The 13,163-nt window shown below is 39.5% G+C and overlaps 1 protein-coding gene across 3 annotated transcripts in view; it reads left to right on the forward strand.

Annotated features, from left to right (window-relative positions):
* The first annotated feature begins 766 nt into the window (after nt 1–766).
* NT5C3A (5'-nucleotidase, cytosolic IIIA) overlaps nt 767–13,163 on the forward strand; it is a 39,049-nt gene continuing 26,652 nt past the window's right edge. Inside the window, exon 1 of one of the 3 annotated variants that reach the window (XM_019958788.2) lies at nt 767–1,011. In XM_019958788.2, the coding sequence (XP_019814347.1) occupies nt 874–1,011 (138 nt within the window). In that variant the 5' untranslated portion in view covers nt 767–873. The remainder of the gene's footprint in view (nt 1,012–13,163) is intronic. The other 2 variants (XM_019958790.2, XM_070787859.1) reach the window with 2 other exon arrangements.

Raw genomic sequence — 13,163 nt, forward strand, 5'->3', positions numbered from 1 at the left:
TTTTTAATTTCTTGAGGAACTTCCACACTTTTCCCACAGTGGCTGCACAAATTTACATTTCCACCAACAGTGCACAAGGGTTCCAATTCTTCACATCCTCACCAACATTTTTAATTTTCTGGTCTTTTTGACAGTGATTGTCCTAACTTGGGTGAAGTGATACTTCATTGTGGTTTTGATTTTCATTTTCCTGATGATTAATGATATTGATAAGCTTCATAAGCTTCTTTACCAAAAATTGTCTATTCAAGTCTTTTGCCTATTTTTTAATGGGTTTTGTTGTTGTTGACATTTTTAACATAAACTGGATATTAACCCCTTGTCAATTAAACAGTTTGCAAGTATTTTCTCATATTCTGCAGATTGCTTTTTACTTACTCCCTTGTTACCTTTGCTGCACCCTGCAGCTTGTCGTAGCACTTTACAGCCAAGCTACTGCGCAAGTCAGATAGCAACGCCCCAGAAGCCTTCTGGGGGTTGTAGTCCTGAGTATGAGAGGAGGGTGGAAGGCCGAGAATTATTTTTGAGTGTGGTTGGCATCAGATTTCTTGTGGCGGGGCTGGAATGAACCACTGCCTGGTCCTCATTAGCAGAGGGAGAGATTTCGATCAGTTCCCCTTTTCTGTCCTTGAGCAGTTCCTCGGACCCGGGTTCTGAGAAGACCCTCTTCCCCACCTTGGCTTCCGGTGCAGGCGAGTTCCTCCTGCTCCCTCCAGCTTCCCGCCCCTGGGCCCTCGTGGGTTGGGCCTCCCTGGGGGCGGGGCTCGTGCAGGAGGGGCGGGGCGTCCAGGCTTGTCCACCGGCCGGCGTTTCTGAGGCCGGTGGCCACCCAGCGACCTCTTCTCGAACCGCGAGGCAAAAGAGGCCAGGTCCATGGATCGAGCGGCGGTGGCGAGGGTGGGCGCGGTAGCGAGCGCCAGCGTGTGCGCCCTGGTGGCGGGGGTGGTGCTGGCCCAGTACATATTCACCTTGAAGAGAAAGACAGGCCGGAAGACCAAGATCATCGAAATGGTGAGTGTGGGGGCTTGTCGTGCCGGGGCGCGTGAGGGGTCGGGGTGGTCCGTCCGGCCTCGCCTTCCCGCGCCGACCTCTGCTGGAATGCTGGGGGCCCACTGGGGACCCGTTCGTCCCGCCTGGGACGACCCCGCGGGCCCGATGACCTGGTCTGGACCCTTGACGGCAGCGCTCGGCTTCCCGTGGGCTTAGTTATGTCTATTTGAAACAAAAAGGCAGCAAATAGGTAATTCGGGAAAAAACTACCTCCCGCAGCAACACCCGCTTTTTCAAGAAATGGAACTTCCTGGGGATGTTTCGCCGTCCTCCTGGCATCCCGGGTCAAACCGTTGCAACAATCCCATTCTGACGGTGGTTTTTGCATCATGGCCAGGATGAGCTCGGTTATGACAAGATGTAACTTGTCCGTGGTTAAAGAAATGACAGTTAACCCAGTTGGAGCTCAGAATAGTTTATTTTGTATTTGAAATGTTACTCCTTCCTGTCTCAAACTGCTGGGAAGTATCTTTGTGTTCATTCCCCCCCCCCCCCCCCCCCCCCACCAAACCTCTTACATAACGTTTTAGAAATTTATTTCCAATTTTATTGTAAGACAGTATTTGAAGAATTCCATTTGAGGTGCATTATAGGCAATATTTGCTCCAAAGTTAGGGATGTTTTGTGTTTTAGTTAGAGCCCACTCATCAAGACAATTTTTCTCAGTGAGTTGCATTCTTTGGTACTTACTGGAGTGAATAGTCCTGTGTATACTCCCAATAATATACTACACACATGAACTTCTAGGATCTAGTATTGACAGATCAGAGGACAGTTTACCACTGTACTAAATAATGTAATTTTAGGTTCATGTCTGAGAATACGTAGCTTCAACTTTATGTTCTAATTGAGCACAGAAACTATTTGTCCCAATCTTTGCTCTTGGCCCTGGGCTGAATACAAAAATATTCTTTCATAAATAAAAGTTTAAAAAATGTTAATTCCCCACATGTTTCTTATGCCAATAGTTTTGCTTATTGCTAGGATTAAATTAGTCTTAGATTATTATTGCAGTCTTTTCTCCATTTCTGTACTCATAAGAGCAAATGTTGTTAATCTCAAATTTTTCATTTTGTTTATGTTGCTATCCTGCATAGAAAACATTGGTGGCTTCCTTTTGTTCCAAACCAAAAATGTATAATATATGTGTGGGGGAAAAAACCCCACATTGCCATACCTTCTTGTATGTACTTGGACTGTGCATTGGTCTATCACTTCTCTTCTAAACCAAGTAGAGGTAAAAAAAAGTCAGTGCTTTCACAAAATCCACAATGAAGCCATAATCTTTAAATATACATAATGTGTAATATTAATTCAGGCATAAGGACAAGTAGTATTGTGGCTGCAGCATAATATACAGATGTGTGTTTGGAAGGAAGAGATAGGGAATGTGGACAAGGAGACAAAGTGTAAAGGAATGTTGTAAAGCCATTCCAAACAGTTTGCCCTTTATTTTTTAGGCAGTGGGGAGCCATGAAAGGTAGTTGGACAGGATAATTGCATGTTCAAAAATTTATTTTATAAAGATCACTTAGGATAAGGTGAAAGGGGAGTGCCTGGAAAAAAGGAAATAATTTAGGAGGATGTTGGCAGTATTCCTTGTGAAAGATGATTAGAGCCTAGACTAGAAAATGAGAGCTCAGAGGATGAACATTTCAGAGATAAAATCAACAGGACTTGGCAGTACAAACTCTGGACTCATACAAACCTAGCGCGGAATCTAGGCTTTCTCATCTATCAAGCTATGTGATCTTGAGCCGGCTTTTTAACTTCTCTGACCCTGCTCACCTATTAATTGGAAGATCATAATACTGCCTACTTCATGGGGTAGTTATGAAGTTACATGAAATAACACAGTGGGCATAATTGCTATCATTTGGGAGCTTATCATTATTTAGGATCATTAAAGAGATTAATCACATTGTGGGGATTGCAAACTAAATGGTAATAACGGCTACATTATTAGCCAAGATCAAAAGGGGGAGAGAGAGAGCAGACAGGGACAAAGTGGAGCAAATTCACTTTGTCCTGTTTAGCCAAGTAGAAATGTCCATAAATTAGTTACATTAAGTAAAGAGCTTTGAAAAGCAATTATTGCCATATAGTGGCCCATAGTAATATACAGTATGTACTTTACCTGTTGCTATTATTAGCAACAGCAACTGAAAGTGTAGTGCTGGAATTGAGAAGCTAGATTGGGATTAGCACCAGTACTTTCTGAAATGTCTAACTTCTTGGCAGTAATAGTGAAAATGGTTATGATTTCTCATCCAAAACTTTGCAGCAGGATGAAAAGAGAAACCTTGAGAATACTGACAAATAACGGGTGTTCAGTGAAGAAAACAGAGATCTCAGATGTGGGAAAAGAGAACGCATTACCAAAAAGAAGGGTCAGAGTCAGCAGTGTCAGTCTGCACAGGTCACATGTTGAACTCAAAGCTATGTGCGTTAGACAGCCACTAAAAGAACAACAAAGTGAAGAAGACCAGAAAGTGACTATTAAATGCAAAAATACTCATGCCTTCAGCGTATGTTGTTTTTTGCTTAGGTTTTGAGCGGTTGGCAACGTGACCATTTTGGCAGGCAGGACAGTGAGAATGCTTAATGAAATGAGAGGAGGAAAGGGAATAATCAATCAAGCTGAGTACTAGAGAAGATAGGAAGGCTGGGGATAGAGAACACAGGTGGACAGGTAACCTTTTAAAGAAATAAGGAACAGTCCTCTCTCTTTAAGAATGTGCAATAGTCACTCACTATCCTTGGGCGGCTGGTTCCCACTCCCTTGAATACCAAACTCCAAGGATGCTCAAGGCCCTTTTATAAAATGGTAAATAGTTTAATTATAACCTATGCACTATCTCCCATATATTTTAAATAGTCTCTGCTGCTGCTACTGCTAAGTCGCTTCAGTCGTGTCCGACTCTATGCGACCCCATAGACGGCAGCCCACCAGGCTCCCCCGTCCCTGGGATTCTCCAGGCAAGAACACTGGAGTGGGTTGCCATTTCCTTCTCCAATGCATGAAAGTGAAAAGTGAAAGGGAAGTTGCTCAGTCATGTCCGACTCTTCACGACCCCATGGACTGTAGCCTACCAGGCTCCTCCATCCATGGGATTTTCCAGGCAAGAGTACTGGAGTGGGGTGCCACTGCCTTAGCCCAAGTCAAAAAAAAAACTTATATATGTATCTGTATAATCCCTTAGCCAGATTCAGTTTCATTGCTCAGAGTTAAGTGCGGTCTGAAAAAATTTTATTAACTTGCCTCAAACATAGTATAAAAAAGGTATACTTCTAATATCTAATACAGTGTAAATATTATGTAAACAGTTGTAAATACAATGTAAGTGGTGTGTAAATTGTTGCCAGGGAGAAGCAAATTCAAGTTTTGCTTTTTGAAACTGTCTGGACTTTTTTTCCCACGTATTTTCAGTCCTTGGTTGATGGTATCACTGATGTGGAACATACAGGTATGGACGGCTGACTGTACCACTCACTGGTGGTACACTGGTTTAGAGGTGTTTATTCCAGCATATTTTAATTTACATTATGTCTTATTTTCAGCCTTACACCAACTGCGTCTACTTACTTCATTCTTTGTTTCTGTCCAGTTGACTTAATTTCTCCTACTAAATGGCACCTCTTTCCAATTTTTATATATCAACTCTTTTCCTTTTTTCTTCATTAGCAGAGTATATTCTAGTTATACTTTTTACCAACAGATTAACACTTATTTTTCTCCAATAGGAAACTAATTCCAAAAAAGGAAATGAGATGGTTTAATGTCATTCAGGTTTTCTCATATCCTTTATTGAATTCTCCCAAAGTAATTGGAAGGGGGCAGTCAAAGGTACAAACTTACAGTTATAAGATAAATAAGCACTAGAGTTGTAATGTACAACCCTAGCTAACACTATGACTGTGGCTAACACTGCTGTAGGATATATAGGAAGGTTAGAGATTAAATCCTAAAAATCCTTTTTTATCACAAAAAGGATTTATAAATCCTTTTTATCACAAAGAGAAACTTTTTTTTCTTTTGCTTTCTTACTGTATAAGATGAATGCTGAGTAAACTGATTACGGTATTCATTTCACAATGTACATATGTCAAACCATTATGCTGTATACCTTAAATTTATAATGATGTATGTTACTTATATCTATATAAATCTGGAGTGGGGAGATTCTCCCGAAGTAGGCGTATCTAACAAATGAAATAAAATGGGAACACAAAACCAGAATAAATGTATAGTCTTAACACTATTCCCTAAAGAGCAACAGAGAAGGTGGAAATTATTTGGACAGCAGGAATAAGGGAGATGGAACTGCCACTTGAAGCTCCCCAACCAGTTTAAACTGTCATTTCTAATTTAAACACGTCTCAAGTATTTATGGCTTCCTCGTGAACATCAGCAATTATTCCTTAAATAGCTGGTGCTGTTTTTGAAACCTTAGTGTGTTTCCTTCCTAGAGATAAACTTCTAACAAAATCTTCCTTTCTTCTATCTTAAGATAATATCAGATGTTTTCTGAGTGCTAGTCTGTAAGTGGAAAGCCCACTATTGAATCTAAATTTAGATATATTTAGAATATATATATATATTTAGAATATGTATATATATTTAGAATGTATATATATTTAGAATGTATATATATAGAATATATATATAATTTAGATATATTTAGAAAAAGGGCAGGGAAAAACCAAGATTTAAACAACTGCTTCAGGGGGTTAACACTATCACATAGGCTTTTAAAATATTTTGATAACTCAACTTTAATTTTTATCAGTACAGAAATTTATGACTTCTTAGCACATGTTTTAAATTCTTGATTTGTTCTGTGAAGCGTGTTCCCTGAATTCCTGTGGCATTTCCTGATGATTTCTCATAATTTAGCAATTTATGCACTCTCTTATATTGTTTACTATAATGTATGTTCTGGTATGTCTGGATTGGTGCCTGGTTTTTTTGTCATCCTTTTTTATTAGTTGCACTTGACTAAGAGAAACAGAGACCCCAAATCAATGGCTTTATTAAACAATACAGATTTTATTTTTCTAGTGTAACAAGAAATCCAAAAGATAGCAGTTACTGGTGTTAACTAAGGGGTATAAGGTATGAAGAGGCCTTTGAAATGTCCTTGGCTTTTCTCACGATCACAAGCTGTAGTAGTCCTGGCCAACATCTCCATCTTCCAGACAGCAGAAGTGAGGGAGCAAGGAGGAGAATACTTGCTCCATAAGCAAAACTTTTTCCTTACATGTGCTTGGAGGGAATAGTGTCATATGGTCACCATAACTGTAAGTAAAGCTGAGGAATTTTGTCTGTTTGAGCAACTTAACCACCCTCTGACAAAATGGAGATTCTGTTAGTAAGAAAGGAGAGGGCATGTATGAAGGTAATCAGCAGTCTACCAGGCTACCCTGTAGTACCTGTTCTTTTTTCATATCACTGACCATTCAGTAAGTATTCAATATTTGATCAAATGAAAGTACATATAATATCACAGGTGGTCAGTCAGCTGATAGAAAAATAGAGCATTCCAAGTACTTGGTAATAATAGCAATAGAGGATATAAATTCTGAATAGCTTTGATCTTCTGTCTACCCAAAGAGTAAAGATTTATTCATCCACACCTAAAGTAGCTAGATCTTAGTATTAATAGTTCCTGAGATATGGCCACTGCCTTCATAACATGCTGAGATTTAGAAGCTAACCAGCTAAATAGGTGTCACTGCTAAGTCGCTTAAGTCATGTCCGACTCCATAGATGACAGCCCACCAGGCTCCCCGTCCCTGGGATTCTCCAAGCAAGAACACTGGAGTGGGTTGCCATTTCCTTTTCCAATGCATGAAAGTGAAAAGTGAAAGTGAAGTCGCTCAGTCGTGTCTGACCCTCAGTGACCCCATGGACTGCAGCCTACCAGGCTCCTCTGTCCATGGGATTTTCCAGGCAAGAGTAGTGGAGTGGGTTGCCATTGCCTTCTCCGAAATAGGTGTCACTACTAGCTTAAAAGCTAAAGTCCTAACAGTATTTCTAGAATGAAAGAATATAAATGTTATGAGAGAGAGATCAACAGAAAGCTTTGTGGCGTTCAAAGGAATAGGAGGCGACATTGGGTAATGTTTGATAGACATGGTGATATTTGAGGGGTAGAAATCATGATGTGTCCAGTTTGAGTAAAATATATCTTCAAATAAGGAAAATACATTAAACTCTTAACTTTGTCAGAGAAAATATCCAAGGTCATCTTGAATCTCCAGATTTGCAAGTATGGAAATGTTTGTGCCAGGCATATGATTTTTGTCTTCTCAAAGCACATTTGTCATGTTTCCTGAGTGTTATCCTCATGTAGCAAGTTAACCACATTTTCAACTGCAGTGACAAGTTTGATATCTTATCTAGTGAGCTATTTTCATGTTAGCTAGAATAGTTCCTGAAAAAAGTTTTAGCTTTACAAACTGGGTGTTTTTGCTTATTCTTTTTGTTGTGAACTCATTTACATGACAGATGAAGCCATCCTTGGACCAGATATTAGGTTGACCAAAAACTTTGATCAGGTTTTCCATAAGGTCTTATATACTAATATTTTTAATTTATCCAATAATTTTGTTTTCTGGCTAAAAGGTATCATATCCTTAAATCCTTTTACTGTCTTCATTTAACAAGTCCCCCCCTCTTCACATGATTCTGAGGCTTACAAAAATTTGAGAACCATTGAAGTAAACAGTTCAAATTCCTGCCACCAGCATAATTACAAATTTTACAAGTCACAAAACTTCCAGGTTAATTGCTCACAAAGAGTGAAAATTGAGGCTGCCAGAATTTACTTACTGTATGAAGAAGAGAAAGCAGAGTGATGAGAACATAGGAAAATGAGCACTTTCATTTACTCAGGAGGTGGTATACATTGGTTAAGTAAGTAATAGTGCATGGTTAAATTATGGTACACATATATAATAAAATATTGTGCAGCTTTGAAAAAGAAAAAAGTAAATCTGTATGAGTTAACGTTTTAAAAAGCTCAAAAGATAGTAATTAGGGGGAAAAAGCAAGGTGTAGGACAGTTGTAGTTCCAGAAAAGATATACATGTATGTGCTTGTTATTGGAACTTCTTGAGAAACTATACCAGAAGCTGTTGATGGTTGTTGCTGGTGACAGTCGAACTTGGGAGGGTGAGACTATGGAGGAAACCTTCAACTTTATCATCCTTTAATGTTTCATAATGTTTGAAGTAACATGAGCATTTATTTTATTTATTTTTTTAAAACTGGTTAATGAATAGCAATAACATTTTAAAAGGTGTGTGTTGGACCACATTGTAGAAACATCTCCATTATCAGGTATTTGTAAATAATTTGCTAAAGATCCCTTGAGCTTGTTTTTTTTTTTAATTTTTTAATAAATAACATCTGGAATGTGTTTTAATATGAATAATCTGGTAGCTGAGATACACTAAATTAGCATTGCTAGATCAGAAGGAGAAGAGTGTAGGAGAAGAGAGAATAATTTTCCCTCCACCTTTCTAAATTCTCCACTGGGGACCCCATAGCAAGACAAACTAACAAGAGAGAAACTAACAAGCTCACTAACATGTACAATACCAAGGGAAAGTGAGTAACTCCTGGATGGCTTAGAATTATACCATCTGAAGCTAAAGGCAAAAAGAAGAGTGTAGAAGAGGTGTGGAGGAAGTGAAGTTGATAAACCTGACCTAGGTTGATACTCAGATTGAAGTGCATTCTCCATTGATAGATTTCTTGTGCTTTAATCATCTTCTCTTCCTCGTACAAAGGGCGATGCAGATGGAGATTTCTTTTATTAAAAAATACAAATTTCCCTTGGTGGTTTAGTCGCTAAGTTGTGTCCGACTCTTGCAACCCCTTGGACTGTAGCCTGCCAGGCTCCTCTGTTCCTTGGTATCTCTAGGCAAGAATGCTGGATTGGGTTGCCATTTCCTTCTCCAGGGAATCTTCCCGACTCAGGAATTGAACCCAGGCCTCCTGCATTGCGGGCAGATTCTCTACCAACTGACCTACAAGGGTAATGTCTACTCTGTTTTCTAAGCTTCTCTGTGTCTGCTGTTTCTCTGAAATAATCAGCTCAAAATAATCCTTATGCAAAAAAGGTACACCTTGGGGTGGCAAATCTGCCACCCAGGAGGAGCAGGAATTAAAATAAGCCTGGAGTAAAGAGAATGACTGCTCTCTAAACGGCCATCGGAGCAGCAGAAAGAGGAGGGCTGAAAGTTGACACGTTGCAGAAGTGAAATATATAGGATCTGAAAGGGAGCAGAGTTTGTAACCCCAAAATACGCCTCTGTGGTATCTGGGTTATTTTAGGCTGTTTCTCTGTTTTTTGTTTTTTTTTTAAAGGAAAAAAAACAGCTGACGCGAGAGAAACTCTGAGAAATAAGCAGAAGTTACCCTTTGATAAGAGCAATTTACACTTCTAAGGAAAATTTCCATTTATAGGGTTGTCTCCCTTTCTGTACCAGGAAGAGGGCAATGACTGAGTCTGTTGAAACTCTTGGGCTTCCCAGGTGGCTCAGTAATTTTAAAAAAAATCCACCTGTTGATGTAGGAGAGGCAAGAGATGCGGGTTCGTTCCCTGGAAGATCCCGGGAGGAGGAAATGGCAACCCACTCCTGTATTCTTGCCTGAAAATTCCATGGACAAAGGAGCCTGGCAGGCTGCAGTCCGTGAAGTTGAAAAGAGATGGACACAACTGAGCACATAAACACATAAAAACTCTTAAAAATCTCAACTCCACATAACCATACCTTGTTTATTGAGCTTTGCCTGAAAACCTGGCTTTTCCTTCCCCCGCATCTTTTGTCTTTAGCTAAAGATGGTATGTAGGTGATGTGCTGTGCTTAGCTACTCAGTCGTGTCCGACTGTTTGTGACCCCATGGACTGTAAGCCCCCAGGCTCCTCTGTCCATGGGGATTCACCAGGCAAGAATACTGGAGTGGGTGCCATGCCCTCCTCCAGGGGATCTTCCCAAGCCAGGGATCAAACCCAGATCTCCTGCATTGCAGGTGGAGTCTTTGCCATCTGAGCCACTGATGGCTTGGGTCATTTTGGAAGTTAACTCAGTTTTCTTGGGTATCTCTGATGTATACAGGAAGTATACTGTATATGTTACTAAACTTGTTTTTCTCCTGCTAATCTGTCTTTCATTACAGTGGAGTCTCAGCCAGTAACCTAGAAGGGTAGAGGGAAAATTGTTTTCCCTCCCCCACAGATTTAATAATTTTGCAAAGTGTTTTGGATTATCCTAAATTTTCATAGCTGTTTAAATGTTCCCTATAATTTATTTAAACCATTTCCATGTATTCCTCTTTTACTTGTTTTTAAAATAATTATTGAATTAAGCATACAGAGAATCTGAAATCCTACTTCAATCTTTATTCTCCTTTTATAGGTTGTAATTTATGTCTTCACATAATAACTTATTTGAAATCTAATGTCATGAACCTTACCTGATAGATAGTGCAGTTGCTCACATGGACTGCAGTACACCAGGTCTCCCTGTCCATCACCAGCTCCTGGAGTTTACCCAAACTCATGTCCATTGCGTCGGTGATGTTGTCCCACCATCTCATCCTCTGTTGTCCCCTTCTCCTCCCGCCTTCAATCTTTCCCAGCATCAGGGTCTTTTCAAATAAGTCAGTTCTTCACATCAGGTGGCCAAAGTATTGGTGTTTCAGCTTCAACATCAGTCCTTCCAGTGAACACTCAGGACTGATCTCCTTCAGGATGAACTGGTTGGATCTCCTTGCAGTCCAAGGGACTCTCAAGGGTCTTCTCCAATACCACAGTTCAAAAGCATTAACTCTTTGGCGCTCAGCTTTCTTTATAGTCCAACTCTCACATCCATACATGACTACTGGAAAAACCATAGCCTTGACTAGACAGACCTTTGTTGGCAAAGTAATGTCTCTGCTTTTTAATATGCTGTCTAGATGGTCCCCCCTTAAAAATAACAGCGATCAGGGAACTCATGCAATTCTGCTTTTCTGACAGCAGGTGGCAGACTTCCCCTCTCATGGCACAGTGCTTCATTTCTAAATTACCTTTCTTGTTAATGCACTTTTATGTTTACTCTTTGTTGCTTTAACCTGAAGTGAAACAGAAGGTACCACCCCCACAACGTGCCATTTTGGTGTGTGAAATATTTGGCGTTGAAGGCAGTCAAGACGCAGCCGACTCAAGAAAAGCTTTTTACCTACTCCTTACCTGCGTAAAAATTGAGAAAGGGGTCCTCCACCGTGAGAGAGCTAAAGATCACAGTTTTCATCTGGGACATTTCCCTACAGAGAGGGACAAATGTCTGCTTACCAAACGTTTGATCTTCCCCTCTTCCTGGGAATTGCCTTCCTCCCCTTTGAAGCCCCAGACCCCTGCCTGTTTCTCAGCTCAGCATTGTATAATATATAAGCCTTGATCAATTGCCTGGCTGTCTTTGGGGCTCATATCTTTGTGGAGGCTCTTGTAGCTACGAAATTAATTTTTTCTGTTAATCTTTCTTTCTGGTACGGGGGATCTCGCAGGAACCTAGAAGGGTAGAGAGAAAATTATTTTTCCTCTCCTAAAAACTATTAAGCTTTGAAATTTAAGCCAAGTAAGACAGTATTTTGCTATTACAGATGTAAATACCATTTGTCTCCCTTTTTCCAATATGTGTTCTTCGTTTTCAAGGTGCTAATAGGTTAGAGTTGTTTAGCAGTTGAGGAGAGTTGCTCAATGTGTTTGGCAAGTTCCTGCTTGTAATTAGGTGGAAGTAGATGATCACAGGTTTAACATGATGTGGGTTCCTGCAAGATACTTCCTGCCTCTGTTGTATTTCCTTTGAAGACTTGTCATGGTACAGCCTTCTCATTTACCTTACCTCAGATGTCCTACTCGGAGTCTGGGTTCAAAGTAACACCATCAACAAAAATAATAATAGTTGTGTTATTATACAGTCTTCCCCCATGAACAGTTTGTCAGTTCATCTCAATTTCTTCAGTCACACTTTTAGCGTTCAGAGGGAATGAAACACGTGATCAATTTTAATATAGGGAGATAGGAAAAACTTGAGAACCTAGCCTAGCTTTATAGCATAGTGAAATGTTACAAAGAAGAAACCCACCAAAGTTCTCTAAGATAAAAAGGGACTACACCAGCATTAGAACTAGGAATTAATTAGAGACTGAGTTGCATTTGGCTTAGTTTGGCACTGTCTTATGATCTTGTATGTCCAGATAGTGCCAAACTATTTTTGCCACATGCTAGTTATTCAGTAAATGTTAATTCTTCTATCTTCTTCCTTCTATAAATAAAGCTATTCTTTTCCCATCTTGATTTTAGACATGATGTTTTCATGTAGTATGTTCATACTAAGTAATGCATTTAAAAATTATCTCTAATTTTATTTGATAACAGTATTTTATTTGAGACCTCAGATTTGGAGATTAAAAACTGAATGGTTTTATTATATCATACATCTTTCTCAGAGTTAAAAATATTAAAAAGAATGAGAGATGTACAGCATTATGCCAAATTTTGAGCAACATTTTTTAATCTGCATTCCTGCTGTCATCTTTGTAGATGGTTCAGCTGGCCTGGGAAGCACACGTGGAGGATTGGCACATACCATCACGTCATTTTCAGTTAATTTCACTATAATTGTACAAGAAGTATGAGTTACTATAAAGGATAAAGCTACATGCGTTTGACTCACTTTTGAGTCCCCTCTAGTATACTTACAGTAAGCACAGGTCTTGATCATTATAGATTTAATTAACTCATGGGGTCTATACCATGTGTGGATTTCCAGTCATTTGATTCAGCTTTAGGGGAGTTTTGATGATTGACTCATGAATGCCTGAATTACAATTAAGCTTTTTATAAGGAATTTCTCCATTTTTAAATTATTTGCCTATTTTATACTTAATCTCCCATTGATTCTTCCTCTTTTTATTTCTGAGATACTTTATGCTGATATAAAATTAGTATATCTAGATGAGGGGGGGAAAAAAGTAATCTGCAATTTTCACCAACCAAAAAAAACCCATATTTTAGTAAATGTACTCCTTTCTCTTTCCATGCATATAACTGTTAAGT

The sequence above is a fragment of the Bos indicus genome, chromosome 4 (genome assembly GCF_029378745.1).
Source record: "Bos indicus isolate NIAB-ARS_2022 breed Sahiwal x Tharparkar chromosome 4, NIAB-ARS_B.indTharparkar_mat_pri_1.0, whole genome shotgun sequence".
In the NCBI taxonomy this organism is placed as follows: Eukaryota; Metazoa; Chordata; class Mammalia; order Artiodactyla; family Bovidae; genus Bos; species Bos indicus.